This window comes from Sciurus vulgaris, assembly GCF_902686455.1.
Source record: "Sciurus vulgaris genome assembly, chromosome: 14".
NCBI classification, from domain to species: domain Eukaryota; kingdom Metazoa; phylum Chordata; class Mammalia; order Rodentia; family Sciuridae; genus Sciurus; species Sciurus vulgaris.
The window spans coordinates 25,813,764-25,830,365 of record NC_136475.1 but is presented as its reverse complement, the minus strand read 5'-3'; the positions used below and the strand labels follow the sequence as shown (position 1 = coordinate 25,830,365).

The 16,602-nt window shown below is 37.5% G+C and overlaps 1 protein-coding gene across 21 annotated transcripts in view; it reads left to right on the top strand.

Annotated features, from left to right (window-relative positions):
- The window catches only part of AAK1 (AP2 associated kinase 1), a 180,540-nt gene that overhangs the window by 91,724 nt on the left and 72,214 nt on the right, over window positions 1-16,602 (top strand). For all 21 annotated transcript variants that reach the window (XM_079110819.1, XM_079110822.1, XM_079110823.1 and 18 more), the window contains exons 4-5: window positions 14,830-14,938; window positions 16,404-16,546. In XM_079110819.1, the coding sequence (XP_078966945.1) occupies window positions 14,830-14,938; window positions 16,404-16,546 (252 nt within the window). The remainder of the gene's footprint in view (window positions 1-14,829; window positions 14,939-16,403; window positions 16,547-16,602) is intronic.

Here is a 16,602-nt window from a genome sequence, read left to right as displayed (position 1 = left end):
CCACTCCTTGTTCCATGCTTGCTCAGTGCTCACACGCTTTGTTTCTTTGCTCTGCTCTTCTGCTGAGAGTCTTCTGCTCTTCTCATTCGTTTCTTTCCTTACTTTACTTGTGTTAGAAAGCAATCCCATTCCTTCACATTCTCCCATCATTTAGAAACATGTTTGAGGGCTTGCTTTGTGCTGGCTGGGCATTGTAGAGGAGAAACTAAGAAGCACAGCCCCATGAGGACTCACAAATTAATGAACCTGACCTGATTAGGAGTTAATATGCATGGGTTCAGGTTCAGGCCCAGTCATGTATTAACTGTGAAAGTTGTTTTTAATTCAGGTTTGTATTTTTCAAAAGCTTACATAGTCAAATAGTTGAACTGAGATTATTTAAAAAAAAAAAGAAAAGAAAGAAAAAAATCAAACAGTCCTTACAGGCTCCGCATAGGCCATTTCAGGGTTCCAGAGGTAACCATAATAGTTGATTATTTTGGTATGTTTAAGAACGACATGTTACTATTTCTTTTCCCTCCATCATATTTCCTATGGAAAGTAAAGATTTAGCTCTTTCATCCCCTACATAGCCCTCTCCCAAATTATTTTCATGACCCATTCTTTCAAACTATCAGTAAATTTTGGCAGTATGCTTTTTACGTTAGTATTAGTTTTTACAGTATTATGTAAGAAAATTGTTCCTGCTTAATCTCCTAGTAGATTATGATATGATTACTATTACCTTTCCCATTTAACTTTTTTCACCAGAATTCTTATTTTTCCTCTTTTGATCTCAGTTTTCTCTGTGTTTTTAACAGTGTAACCCTAAAACCTTCCTAAGTTATGTGAATCAGTTTTTAAATACATAGATAGACCTAGTATTCTATCTGCTTGTATCGTCTTGTGGACGTCTCTCCCAGTCTTCTGACCTGATGGAATCAGGCCGACTTTCTCATCTTGAAGTTTCCTAGGTGTTCCCTCGCCTTTTCTTTTCCTCTTTGCCTTACTTCCTTCCACATGTTGGTGGAGCTCCTCCTCCAGTAGCTTCTTGATAAAGAATTGTGCTTTTGGTGTCAAGTCTAAGAAATCATTGCCTACCTCTCAATGCTGAAGATTTCTCCTATATTTTTTCTAAAAAATTTTGTAGTTTACATTTTACATTTAAGTCCATGATCTATTTTGAGTTCACTTTTATATAAGGTGTGAAATTTTGATTGAGGGTTTTTTGTTTTTGTTTTTATTTTTATTTTTGCTTATAGATGTCTGATTGCTCTAGCACCATTTGTTGAAAAGGACATCTTTCCTCTCGGTTATTTTTATTAAAAATCAGTTGGACTTAGTTTTTAATGTCCATTTTTAGACCCTTCTCTTCTGTTCCACTTGAGTTATGTGTTTTTGTCTCTGTACCAATACCACACAACCTTGATTACTGTAGCTGTATGGGTAAGTCTTGAAATCATACTGAATTCTTCTACCCCCCCCCCAATATCATTTTACCTATTCTAGTTCATTTTTACCTTTGTATACATTTTAGAATAATCTGATTAAGACTGTAGCTATAAAAGAGTATGGCTGGACTTTTGATAGGAATTACATTAAACCTGTATTTCATTTTGGGAAAAACTGACATCTTTACTATGTTTAGTCTTCCAGTAAATGAACACAATATGTCTTTCTATTTATATCTTTGGTTTCTTCTTTTTAGGGGGGGTACTGTGTATTAAACTCAGGGGCACTTGGCCATTGAGTCACATCCCCAGCCCTATTTTGTATTTTATTTACAGACAGGGTCTCACCAAGTTGTTTAGTGCCTCACCATTGCTGAGGCTGGCTTTAAACTCCAGATCCTCCTGCCTCAGCCTCCTGAGCCACTGGGATTATAGATATGCACCTCTGCTCCCAGCTATATCTTTGATTTCTTTCATTATCATTTTGTAGTTTTCAGTACACAAGTCTTGATTGGGGGTATAGTGGCAGACGTCTTGCCTAGTATGCTTGACGTCCTGGATTGAATTCCCGGTAGAAAGAAAGAAAGAGAGAGAGAGAGAGAGAGAACAAGTCTAACACACGTTTTTAGAATCATACCAAGTTGTTTAGTTTTGGTGATTATAAATTATTGGTTTTTTTTTTTTTATGGTGCAGGAGATTAAACCAGGGCCTCACTCATTCATGCATACTGCATTGCACCTCTGCTAAGCTCCACCCCAGCCCCATGTGTTTAGTGCCAATATGTAACAATTAATTTTTGCCTGTTTATCTTGAATCTTGTCACTTTTCTATACTTGCTTGCTGGATCTGTCATTTTGTGGATTCCTCAGCATTTTCTGCAAATGGTTGCATATCATTCTTTTTGGTTTGTATCCCTCATATTTTCTTTTCTAGCCTTATTTGCGTCTAGAACTTGATGTACTGTGTTGAATAGGAATGATAGGTGAACATCCTTTAACTGTTCCCAATCTTAGAAGGAACACATTCGGTCTTTCACTATTAAGTGTAAGGTTGGCTTTATTATTTTGTACATTTAAAAGACTCAGTTTGGGGACATTTCCCCTGTATTCCTATTTTTCTGAGAGTTGTGATCATGAACAAATATTGAGCTTTTTCAAATGTTTTTTCCTCATCAGTTGAAGTCATCATGTACATATATTTTTTATCTTTAGCATGTTAAAGAAAGGCAGATTGATTGACTTTTCAAATAATGAACCAGCATTGCATCCCTGTAATAATCCATTTGGTCATGGGTCTATATTTTTATCAGTTGTTAAATTCTCTTTGCTTATATTAGGGTAGGAATATTTGTATCAATATTCATGAGAGAAAATGGTTTGTATTTTTTAAAGACTCCCCCCCCCCCTTAGTTTGGGTTTTGGTGTAATAATGTCTGCATGCCATAAATTGGGTCATGTACCCTCCTCCTCTGTGTCCTGGAAGAGATTATGTAGAATTGGTGTTGATTCTTCTTTAAGCATCTGGTAGAATTCTCTAGTGAAACCATTTGGACCTGTAGATTTCTATACTGGAAGTTTCAAATGAAAAGTTTAGTTTCCTTAATTGTTATAAGACTGTTCGGATTCTTTATTTTGTATTGAACGAATTGTTATATTTTCTGTGTTTAAGGAATTGGTCCATTCATTTAAGTGGTTAAATTCGTGCTAATATAGCTTTTTGTTTTGTTGTGTTTTAGTTTTCTAACAGTTTTAATTTGAAGCCCTGTGATTTTAACCCCTTAGGCTCAGACTTCTCACAGATCAAAGCCACATCTCTAGCCCACATCTTTCTCAGAGATTGTAAGAATTGTGAAGGGAATTGAAAGGTGTAATATGTTTCCTAATATTCTAAGTCTTGTGTTTTAGTAATCAAAGAAGCAGATTAAGGGCATATAGCACCCAAATGCAAAGAGAACCATCAGTGGTTTCACTAGAGTGGTTTCACATTTTATTTTGATAAAAGCTGTCTACCATTTACTAGCATCTTGGTTGTGTCCTTTGATACACCTAGATGTGTGCTCTGATAGAACCAAAGGGATTCTGACTTCTGATGGACTGTTGGAAGTGCAACTTCTGATCTGTTTGCCTGAAGGAAAAGATTGAATTATCTTCAAACTTAAAGGGGTAAGAACAGTGATAGGAAAGATCTAAAGCTCAAGATGTGTTTAGCACTGTTCTATGTTTACATCTCCTGCCCAGATGGATTACACCCTCACTGGGTTTCATAATAAGGACTCTGAGCTGCCACTGGTGATGTTGAAGACTTTCTTGTAACAGAGAAGCGATCAGATGATTCAGAGCAGGCCCATGTTTTCATGTTCCCAGAAGACAGGAAGGTAGATTTTGTATAGTCAGGAGCTCAGGATTGATATGAGACAAGAATCTGGAGCTGATTGTTTTAAAAGGTGCTTTGATGCTATCTTCAGTGTAAGAAAGTTGGTGTATGTGTATGTTTACATGATACATATTGTTTGAATTTTCTTGGGGGGAAAAAAAACACTGGAAGGATGAGGGTAGGGAGAATGAGAGTAGCTCCCTATCAGGGATGGAGATAGGAGTAGGTACTGGGAGAGAAAGTCTAACACTCTGTACTGTTTGAATGTTAATGTAGTCCCATTGATCAAAACCGGATTTTAATCTGTATTGTAGTCACTTGGTTGAGTAAGCAGGGATCCAAAGAGCTTTCAGGTTCAGTAAGTACAGCCATGTCACATCAACATTGTGTCTTTTGTTGGGGAGGTTTTGAGTTAGGGAGCTCAGGGAGATACAGTCAATCCCATTTCTGTAACTTTTGGCCAGTTGTTGATAGGAACACTCACCAGAGTTCTGTGAGAAGATGGAACATCTAGACTGGCCACTAATACAGTTAGGTATAATTGCTACTGGTCATGGAGATTTCTGATCAATGGATTAATACTGATCTGTAGGAAACTTTCTAAGAAAAAAAGCATAGTAGCGTACCATTAATTTTATGTTATTCTACATGTAATGAATTATTTGGTTAAAGAAATAAAAGATGTACTCTTCAGTTACGTACCTAATATAAGGTTGGAAGATGACACCTACCTTGGAGCACTGGACTGATTCTACAAGTTGGAGCACTGGACTGATTCTAATGAGATGAAATAACAGGGTGAGGTCATCTACTTAGATTTTTATTTTAATCAACTTTACAAGTATAGTTCAGGGGAGGCAGAGTTTAAAAACAGCATGAGTGGAAAACAACTTAGGTATTAAGTGGTCACTTAACTCGATTTGAATGTATAGTGTGATGTGACTGCCAAAAGAAAAAAAGAATGTGATTTTAGCTATGCTAATAGAATTATAGGAGGTAATAGTGCTGGTTTACTCTGCATGACTCAGACCAGGTCTGGAGTATTTCATTTATTTCTGGGAGCCATTCTTATAAAAGAAAAAATAGCAAAGAACATAAAGGTTGGAGTAGCCAAAATGATCTTAAAAATCATGTCAGAGAAAATGGGAATGTTTAACATAGAGGTGAGGTGACAGAGAGTCTAAGTAATACTATTTCACCTGTTTAGGAAGTAAAAAAATAGACTAGACTTAGTAATTTTGCTCTAGAGAGTACCGATTTGTAAAAGCAGGAGAGAGAGATTCTGCTAGATATGAGGAAGTCTTGTTCAGTGGTGAGGACTGTGTGGATGGGAGGCCTAAGGAAGTGACCTTATTCCAAGAAAACTGCTCATCAGAGTACATTTTGAGGATTCAGATATGAGCTGCCTGGTTGCTCTAGATTAGTGCTACCAAAAGAATTTTTTTTCTTTTCTTTTCTTTTGTTTATCTCCCCTGGGTGTTTACCATTTTAAAAATCTATTTCCTCTCAGTTTGTCAAGTTATTTTTGTGTGTATATAAATTGAGATAAGCTGGGTGCAGTGGTGTATTACGCCTGTAATCCTGACAACTCCAGAAGCTGAGACAAGAAGATAACAAGTTTGAGTCCAGCCTCAACAAGTTTTAGTTCAGTCTCAAAATAAAAAGGACCAGAGTTGTAGCTCAGTGGTAAAGGGCCACTGGATTCAATTCCCAGAACCAAAAAATAAATGAGAGATAAAACTCAAATTCTATAAAAATTCACCCTTTTAGAGCATGTGGTTCAATGATCATTAGTATATTCATAAGACTATGCAACCTTCAGAACTGTCTAATTGCAGAACAATTTCGTTTATCACCCCAAAAGGAACCCCCCCTTACCTATTAGTAGTGACTTGTCTTATTCCCTCTTCTAGCCCTTGGTGACTACTAATCCACTTTCTGTTCCATTTTGTGGGTATTTCATATACATGGTCTCATTCAGTATGTGACCTTTTATGTCAGACTTCTCTTCCTTAGCATAATGTTTTCAAGGTTCATCCATGTTGTAACATGTGTCAATACTTCATTCCTTTTTATAGTTGCATGGTATTCCACTGTATAAACGTACCATGTTTTATTTATCTGGTCATCAGTTGATGGACATTTAAGTTGTTTTCATTTTTTGGCTCTTATGTATAATGCTGCTGTGGACATTTGTATATGAATTTGTGTGTGAAAATGTTTTCACTTCTGTTGAGTGTATACATAGGAGTGAAATTGCCGGGTCATATCATAACTACTTTTTGAGGGACTTCCAGATTGTTTTGGAGCTGTACCATTTTATACTTCCACCAGTAATTTCTAAGGGTTACAATCTTCACATACTGACCAACATTTTTTTTTACTCTTTGTTTTTTTCATTATGGCCTTCCTCCTAGTTGGCGTGAATGATACCTCATTGTAGTTTTGATTTAAATTTATAGCGATTGATGACTTTAAGCATTTTTCATGTGTTTGCCATTTTTACGTATGTTGTTTGGAAAGGTGTCTATTTAGAATCTTTGCCAATTTTTATGTGGTGTTATTTGTCTTTGTTGTTAAGTTGTAATGATTCTTTATATACTCTGGATGCTAAATCCTTGTCAGATGTGTGATTTAAATATTCTATGTTTTGTTTTTTTAAATATATTTTTAATTTATTCTAATAAGTTATATATGACAGTAGAATGCATTTTGATACATCATACATAAATGGAATATAACTTCTCATTCTTCTGGTTGTACATGATGTAGAGTAACACAGGTCATGTAGTCATATATGCACATAGGGTAATAATGTCCAATTCATTCTACTACCATTCCTACCTCCATGCCCCCTCCCCTCCCTTACTCTTCTCTCTTTACTCCCCGCTATCTAGTCCAAAATACCTCTGTTCTTCCCTCCACCTTATTGTGAATTAGCAGCTACATATCAGAGAAAACATTCAGCCTTTGGTACTTTGAGATTGGCTTATTTGGCTTAGCATAATATTCTCCAGTTCATCCATTTACCAGCAAATGTCATAATTTCATTCTTCTTTAAGAATGCCCAATGAGTGTGTGTGTGTGTGTGTGTGTGTGTGTGTGTGTGTGTATCACATTTTCTTCTGCTGATGGGCACCTAGGTGGTTCCATAGTTCGGCTGTTGTGAATTGAGCTGCTGTAAACATTGATGTAACTGTGTCACTGTAGTATGCTGATTTTAAGTCCTTTGGGTATAAACCTAAGAGTGGGTAACTGGGTCAAATGGTGGTTCCATTCCTAGTTTTCTGAGGAATCTCCATACTGCTTTCCAGAGTGATTGCACCAATTTGCAGTCCCACCAGCAATGTATGAGTGTATCTTTTCCCCCACATCCTCGTAAACGTTTATTGTTGCTTCTATTCTTGATAATTGCCATTCTGATTGGAGTGAGATGGAATCTCAGTGTAGTTTTGATTTGCAGTTTTCTAATTGCTAGAGATGTTGAACCTTTTTTTCATATATTTGTTGATCAATTGCATTTCTTCTTCTGTAAAGTATCTGTTCAATTCCTTTGTCTACTTATTGATTGGGTTATTTGTGTTTTGGGTGTTAAGTTTTTTGAGTTCATTATATATCCTGGAGATTAATGCTCTATTTGTGGTGTGTGTGGTAAATATTTTTTCCCATTCTGTAAGCTCTCTCTTTACCTTATTGATTGTTTCCTTTGCTGTGAAGAAACTTTTTAGTTTGATTCCATCCCATTTATTGATTTTTTTATTTTACTTCTCACAATTTAGGAGTCTTGATAAGGAAGTTGGTTCCTAAGATAACATGGTAGAAATTTGGGCCTACTTTTTCTTCTGTTAGGCACAGGGTCTATGTTCTAATGCCTAAGTCCTTGATCTACTTCCAGTTGATTTTTTGCAGGGTGAGAGATAGGGGTTTAATTTTATTTTGCTGCTATGGATTTCCAGTTTCCCCAGACCACTTGTTGAAGAGACTCTCTTTTCTCCATTGAATGTTTTTGGCACCTTTGTTTAGTATGAGATAACTGTATTTATGTGGGTTTGTCTCTGTGTCTTCTATTCTGTACCATTGGTCTATGTATCTGTTTTGGTGCCAACAGCATGCTGTTTTTGTTACTGTTGCTCTGTTAGTATAGTTTTAAGTTCTGGTATTGTGATGCCTCCTACTTTGCTTTTCTTGCTAAGAATTGCTTTGGCTATTCTGGGACCCATGTTTTTCCAAATGAATTTCATGATTGCTTTTTCTATTTCAATGAAGAATGTCATTGGGATTTTTGTTGGGAACAGCAAATAAATTACTGCTTTGAACTCCATAACCTCAGACATCTTGACTGCCACACCTGGGAACCTTTCCATGTGAAGGTGTAGAAAGACATGCCCATTTGTAGGTGACCACTATTAATGGGGCCAATTCCATGCCTGGCTGGAATTTATGAGTTCAGTAGCTTTGAATTTAGATGCTTGCTAGCCTTTGGTAAAAGAGATACCAGTATGCCTAGGCAGCCTTGAGGTGCCAGCTGCGCGGAGGAGGAAGAATTAGTACGCAAGTGATAAGTCCCCAGCCAGGCCATCTTCCCCACAGCTTCTCTCTTCTTGTTTACCTTGAAGAACCCCTCTTCACCATAAATTCCTTTGGTGTGTTTCACCATAAATAAAGCATTCGGGGGCTTTTTCCTCTGTTAGAATCAGACCCATCAGGTCTCTTTCCATCTGTCCAGCCCCCACTTCAAAAATATCTTATGTGTTTTTTGCTTTATTTTTTAATATTACTTTTCTAGATTTTATTTCCACCCAGCCCACACCTCCGAGGGTTACTTATTCCCTCCCCATGTGGCCATGGCGAGAGATTTTAATAGGAATTGCGTTAAATCTGTATAGTGCTTTGGGTAGGATGGTCATTTTGACAATGTTAATTCTGCCTATCCAAGAGCATGGGAGAACCTCCCAGCTTCTAAGGTTTTCAGTGTCTGTCTTTACTGTTCTGTCGTTTTCATTGTAGAGGTCTTTCACCTCTTTTGTTAGATGGATTCCCAAATATTTTATTTAATTTTTTTGAGGCTATTGTGCATTCTAAGTTTTGTCCTTGACTTTCTTAGACTAGTTTGAAACACAAAAGTTTTTAATTTTGATGAAATGCAGTTTGTCTGCCTTTTTCTTATGATTTGGGTGTCATATGTAAGACCCTATTGCCTAACTTTACCACAAGGAATTGCAGACAGTTTCTGTGAGGAATTTTTAGCCCCTCAATCTTTTTTGAGTTAATTTTTGCATATGGTATGAGTAGAGATCCAGATTCATTCTTTTGCATGTGAATATCCACTTGTTGAAGCATCACTTTTTGAGAAGACCATTATTTGCCCAGTGAGTTGTCTTGGCACATGTGTCAAAAATCAGTCGTATAAAAATGCGTGGTTGCTACTCAGAGGATCTTGTACCTGAATATAAATCAATGAACTGTTTTCTTCACAGGTAAAAACTCACTAGGGGGAAAAATCACCTTAGTGAATTGATTAATTTATGTCCTGGAGCTAGCTGTTTTTCTCCTTGTGGACTGGTAATGGTTTACAACCAAGCAAATGTTTGTGTACCACACTTGGAGTAGCCCTGCTATAGGTCTTGCCATATGAAGTACCACTGATCAGGAACACAGGTATAAACCTATTAGAAACTTATAACTTTAGGTCTTATCCAGGGTCACTAGATTAGAATCTGCTTTTTATCAGGATCTCCTGGTGATTTATAGCTATATTAAGCTTTATGTTATCTTTCTGTTGATGTGAAAAAAATACCTGAGAAATCAAATTAAAGGAGGAAAAACTTATTTTATCTCATGGTTTCAGAAGTTTTGTTCCATAATCACTTGACTCCATTGTTTTTGAGCCTGTGGTAAGGCATAACATCAAGTCAGGGAAGGTATGGTTGAGAAGAGCTGTTCACTTCATGGCCACCAGGAAGCAGGGAGAATGGCAGGGGCAGGAAAAGAGAGGTGGGACAGCAAGATATACCCTTCCAGGAAAGGTTCCCAGTGACCTACTTCTTCCAATAGACCCCACCTTCTAAAGTTTCCACCACCTCCCAGTAGCACCACCAGCCAAGGACCAAGTCTTCAACCCATGAGCCTCTGGGTACAGATCCAAACTCTAACAGAATCTGAGCAGCAGTGCTTGAGAATCAAACTCTAGATGACTTTAAAGATATTTTCAGTAAGTACAGGATTAACTTGTGATTAAGATGTGGGAAAGGGAGAATAAATGTGTGTGTTTTTTGGGTTTTTGTTTTTTTTAATCTAGGATTTTTTTATGTAGCAGAAGCTCAACTGGACCTCCAGTATAACTCCAAAATCAGCCCAAATATCAGTGTTTATTTTACTACTGTATTGGAATTGATAGTTTTTGTTTGCCTTTGAATAACTCCTTTTGAAGAGCATTATAAAGGAAATTTAGGGTCATGGAGGGAAAGCAGGGAGGGAATAGAAAAGCAGAAGATGACTTTTAAAAAAACATATTTTTAGTTATAGTGGACACAATATCTTTATTTTATTCTTTTTAATGTGGTGCTGAGAATCAAACCCAGTGCCTCACATATGCTAGGCAAGCACTCTACCACTGAACCACAACCCCAACCCAGAAGATGATTTTTAATAACAACCTTGGGAGAGGTAAACTAATTCCAGGCCTTAGAACTCCATCTTTAGAACTTAGAACTTCATCTTTAAATTAAGAACCTAAAATTCAATTGATAGTGTCAATGGAATCATACTGTGATTCCAGAAGTAGCAGCAGTAATGCCAAGTCATCTGTTTTAGTCAGTGTTTTCATTGCTGTAACCAGAAGACCTGATAAAAACAACATAGAGGAGGAAAAGTTTATTTTGGCTCATGGTTTCAGAGTTTCAGTCCATGGTCAGCTCAGTCCATAGCTCTGGGCCCCAAGTGAGGCAGAACATCATGGTGGAAGGGCATGTAGGAGGAAAGCAGCTCTGGACATAGCAATCAGGAAAAGGAGAGAGAAAAAAAGAGGGGGGAGGGGTGCACATACAACTCGAAAATATGCAAGTGCTCTGCTCATCAGAGACAAAATATAAATCCAAAAGGCATTCCCATTACCTCCTTCTTTCAACTGCATGCTGCGTATCTACAAATACTGTACTGACGTTAATCTGTATCAGTAGATTAATCCACTCATTAGAATTTCCTCTCATGATCTCATCATTTTACCTTGGAAAATTCTTTCATTGTCTCACACATGAGCTTTTGGGTTTACCTCATATCTAAACCATAATATCAAATCAGAAAACATTGAATGTTTGAATGGAAGATCAAAGCAGGTAAAGGCACTTTTTTGTAAACTTTCTATCTGCAAATGCAAGCTCTATTGGCATCAAGGATTTGTAGACATCAGCCTGAAATTCAGGAAGGGATTTCCTGAGCAAATATATGAGTATATAAATTAGTTATATACAGTGCTCATTTTTACATTTTGTGGAAGGTAGCATGTTATTGATACGCTATTTAGGTTGCTATCTTTGTTTTCTTTAATATCAAGGTTTTCATAGATATATTTAGAAATTGAGTCTATAGTTTTCTTATAAGGACTTCAGATTCTTAACTAGGTATTTCGTTGCAGGAATTTTAAGGCTAGGGATAGAATACTGTTCTAAGCTACAAGCATCATTAGTTAGGATCCCAGATAAATTTAACATTCGTGGTAATTTGTAGAATCTGGGTTAAAGCTTGGTTTTCAAATGGAAGCTTTTACATGTGTTTATGAAAAAGGTTTACTCAGCACTTGAAGCAGTTAAATTAGTAAGATAAGCAGCTAGATTAATAAAATAACTTCAAACCACTTAAAATTGATTTAATAAAGCAAATCTAATAAGTTTGTCAGCACTTTATTAATATTATTTACTTTAATTATTTAAAATAAAGCTTAATTGACAACACATTCTTTAAACTTATCACTGGTTAAATCTATAGTTTAACTGAACCTTCCTCAATTCCCTGAAAATTACGTTTGACTTATATGTATCAAATAGACCTTTATCCCAGAACTCCAAATAATAATAGTAGTCAAGGACAGCAAAGCATCTTCCCCACATCCTGCCTTTCCATGAGTAAGCAGATGGTGGCCGAAATGCTCCCATGGTGCCATCTCAAACCTCACGTCCATTTCAGTTCCGTAAGCCCAGGGCTGGTCTTCCACTGAAGCCAGTGGAATGCTGGGGCATCTTCTGACCTTTTGCTCTTAACTGAACAAAAGCTTCTGCCAGTGTACCTTAAATGTGAATCAGTCTCATTTTGTGGTAAGAATTTCTACATTTCATAGCCCCTCAAACAAATCTTCTCCCTCAGAGTTCCACACTTGTGGGATTTTACTCCAAAATCTGAGGTGTTGATGCATCATCAGGTTGTTAAAGGTAAATACCATTGTTTCTCTCCAAAAAGAGGCTGTTTTCTGCTTGGATATATCTTAGGATCTCTGTAGAAGACAAAGTGAACAGCAGTTTGGACTTGAACCATGAGCAAACATTTGGGCAAACTGCAAGGTGCCATCTGCAGATGTTAATTATCTTAATTATCTAATGGTTTTTTAACCTGCTCTTGACTTGTCTGAGTTTATTTGTGCTACTATAATAAAGTACCTGAGACTAGGCAATTTAAAAAGAACAGAAATTTATTTTCTCACAGTTCTGAAAGCTGAGAAGCCCAAGATGAAGTCACCTGCAGGGCCTGGCGTCTCTTTCTAAGATGGCATCTTGAATGCTGCTTTTTCTGGAGGGGACAGATACTTTGTCCTCACCTGGTGGAAGGCAAAAGGTTTAGCCAGTTCTCTCTTAACTCTTTCAAATAAAACCACTAATCCCATTCATTAGAACTCTGCTTTTATGACTACTTACCTCCTAAAAGCTCCTCCTCTTAATTTTGTTACATTGGGGATTTGTGTTTCAATGTGGGTTTTGGAGATTCAAATGATAGCATGACTTTACCAAAAAAAATTTTACTCATTTTTCTAGTTGCTTTATTAATCCTTTTGGGATTAGATGAACCCAAAGACAGTGTTGCCTATTTTCTTTTTAAAATAGTTAAGATATAGTGAAGATGTTAGTCTTTCATTTTTCCTTGTGGATATATGAAAGATGTTGTTGGTCTTTTTTTTTTTTTTTTTTTTTTTTTTTGGTTTGCAAGAGCTTTTCTCCAGTTCTTCCTACTTCTCAGACTGTGTAAATTGGGGGAAAGTTCTAGAAAGGGTCATTGATGAGGCAAAAAAGCAGAGGGATGATTTTATAAAAACTTGAATTCTGGAGCTTGCTTTCAGCCTCATTATATGTTCCAAAGCATATGCTCTAAGCCCTTTGTCTCATCAGACCTCTTTCTCACCCTGTACAGTTGAAGACGGCCTGCCAAACACAAAACCCCAGATCTGAACTCACTTGAATTCCCTTTTCTTTCATCCTTAACCCTGTGTTCACCTCCTTACTGCCTTTCTGCTTACCTGGTTGGGGCGGGGGTATAAAGATCACTCTGAGATCAGTCCCTTTAACAGTGCTCCCTACCCTATTACATACAGAACTTTGTTCTATCAATCATCCTCATTTTTTTCTATATCTTAAAGTTCTCTGGCCTCTTTTACTCTCCAGTGCTCACTTTCCTCCCATCCTTAAATCTCCTTCTCTCGCTGCTCCTTTCTTGAGCACGGTGTTCTGAAACGATAACCTGTAGTCCCAGGTGCTACTTGCTCAATTCCCACTCTTTGCGAGTCCAGGTCCGTTACTACCTCCATTCCATCCCTCCTCTGAACCTGTTGTCACAAGACGTCTCCAGAGTTTTCCTGTGGTCACTTTCCTACCTCTGTCTACCTTTTTGGAAGGTCTGGCCATTTCTGAGTCACTGGCCATTCAGACTGTCAACTCAGAGGGAAGTTCTGCTGAGTTTTGGTGCTCAGAGTACAAGGACACTTGCTTGATACTGTCAGATTTCCCCTTGTTTTGATATGTAATTTCAGATTACAAGACTTTAAAAAGCTAAATCTCTGTTAGGGTGGTAGTGATTTCTGTTCTTATAGTCCAAACTGTCGAGTTCGTATGGAGGCTTTCATATAACTACATATTTTCCTTTCCCTTCCCCTAAGCTTTTAAAATCAAAAGTGAAACAATTTATTAAAACTAGTTTTTTTTTTTTAACCTTATATTTGCCTAAGAATCATATTACACAACTTGCTCATTTTCTTTCCCCAACATAGTTATCTTAATGACCTTGGATTTCAGTTTCAAGGATCTGCCTCTGTGGATGTTAAAATGCCTATACTAAGATTTAGGCAACTTCCAGTGCCTAAGTGGTTCCTGACACACAGGAAGTGCTCAGTAAATATTTGTTGGATGATTGAGTTCCCTAAGCAGCCTGAGATCACATGCAGTTCTAACTGATGCCCTATCTTGTATCCCAGTTGACTAACTTGAAAGGCTTAATTATGAGCAAAATACTTAGATTTGGATGTTATTGTAGTCCCTTCAAAGCAATTATTCTTTTCATATATTTTCTAAAGGGAGAAAAGTAATGTGAACCATTTAAAAGTCAAGTTGAAATCACTTTTGTGCCCACAACCAGGGTAAAAAAAAAAAACTTCCACTTTTTTTTTCCTGTACTGAAAATTTACACATGTAAATAGCTAGTACTGTCTCTGTCCTCTGCAGTTTTTCTGGAGTAAGGAAGTTCTTTGCTTCTGGTTTATACTGAGCATTGGTACAACGAGCAAGTAGGTATTCTGTGTGTATTTGACTCTAGAATTTAGATTCTAGAGAGTGATTTGATTCATTAGGGACATGAATTTCCATTGGCGTCCAGGCTGTGCTGTCAGGACCCCTGGAAACCTGTTCTTGGCTGGGCTTCTTACTCTTCTCTCTCAACACTCTTTTGTCTCTGTGTATTGAAGTTGTCTATGCTAATAATGGAAGTCAGTGGCTAATTCTGTCCCTATTGGTATCTGTAACTGACAATATATTTTTCAACTCTTGTTCACAGAGGGACCTATCAGGGCACAAGAACATCGTGGGTTACATTGACTCTAGTATCAACAGCGTGAGCAGCGGCGATGTGTGGGAGGTTCTCATTCTGATGGACTTCTGTAGAGGTATGTATATGAACCACACTCGGAGCTCCCACTTCCCTAACATTGTGGTTGTCAAGGGCATGGGGATTCTTTCTTTTAATGTGCATTGTACCCTGAAGTATGTTGTTCTAATTTTACAGATAGTAAAACTAAGAGGTTGAAAAGGTACAGAATCTGCTGTTAACTCTTGGTTATGATGGCAAGAGCCGTGGCACAAATAATTGAAAGTGATAAATAATACAGAACCCTGTTTTTGTTAGGTTTGGGAAGGTTTGGTCATGTGTATAAATGAGAACATACGAGAATGAGAAAGAACGTGTCCTTTGTGATTCTTTAAAACCAGTCATGAGGGCACATGGTAAAGGCCCACCTCCAGATGGAATGAAGAAGCAGTGCAGCTTCCCTGCCCCACACTCGTGTGTTCTCTCCCCCACTCACACCACCATCCTTGTGATATGTGGTAGAAGAAACCTTTCTGTCCAGTGGAAATAACCTTCTTCTCACTCGAGAGCTATAAATCCTAGGAAGGCTACATTCACATTATATTGCTATTAACTGTGGAATTTAAATAGTTGGAAGCTTGAAGTTTCCAACATTTATTTTGAGAAATTCAGACTGATGCATGAATATTCAGAGTTGTCTGTGAACCATACAATTACACCTAGCGCCTACAAGCTTGGATCATTGTCTTACTGTGCCTTGTTTTGTAACTGCCCTTAGTTCCACTAACATTTTCCTGCCATTAACAGTACTGCCTATAAATTAAATATGTTGCTCATCCCAAAAATGTGATGTTAACCAGTAATTTTGACCTTCATTGTAGTTGTATTAACATGATTTTGTAAAATACTACCAAATCGACAATTTATTTCCTCCCAACCATTCTCTTTTCAATAGCAATATGTTTAGAGACCAGGCAATATGGGAACATTCAGAAATCTGGATAATTCTGTGAGAGAGGTCATCAGTCTTTTGGTCCTGGAGATGAAATGTTGACGTAGTATTTGCACAAGCCAGGCAGTTAAGTGGTGAAGCCAGAGAGACCAACCTTTTCCTAAAGTACAAACTCTAACGCTGTTTTCCTCCTGCTACCTGGGTCTGTTGTGCCATCTGTTTCTTACTGAAAGAGGGCAAGTTGAGGTTGTGGCCTCATCTCCTACACAACGGGCACAGTATGACCAGAGAATTATCATAGGACAATATTGTCAGTTCTTTTACTAATCTTGAAGACATAATGAGGGCAGCTCACGTCTGAGATGTTTTGTAAAATAAAGAAAGTGATTTTGATGTATTAGAAGAGGCACTGGATTATAAGAAAACAAATCACAAACCAAGAGTCCAGACACCTGGGATTTAGTCTTGCTCGACTAGGTGATCAGGTCAGTAACTTTAGTTCAGGTTGCTTCTCTTTGGACAGCCATTCATTCTTCTGGTCTGCATGACCAATCTGATTGTGATTATAACCTCTTCTTTGCACCCCTCTCAGGAGGCCAGGTGGTAAACCTGATGAACCAGCGCCTGCAAACAGGCTTTACAGAGAATGAAGTGCTGCAGATATTCTGTGATACCTGTGAAGCTGTTGCCCGCCTGCATCAGTGCAAAACACCTATTATCCATCGTGACCTAAAGGTAACAGACCACACTGTTAATTGTGTTCTTGACAAGTATTTTTTTTATCTGGAATA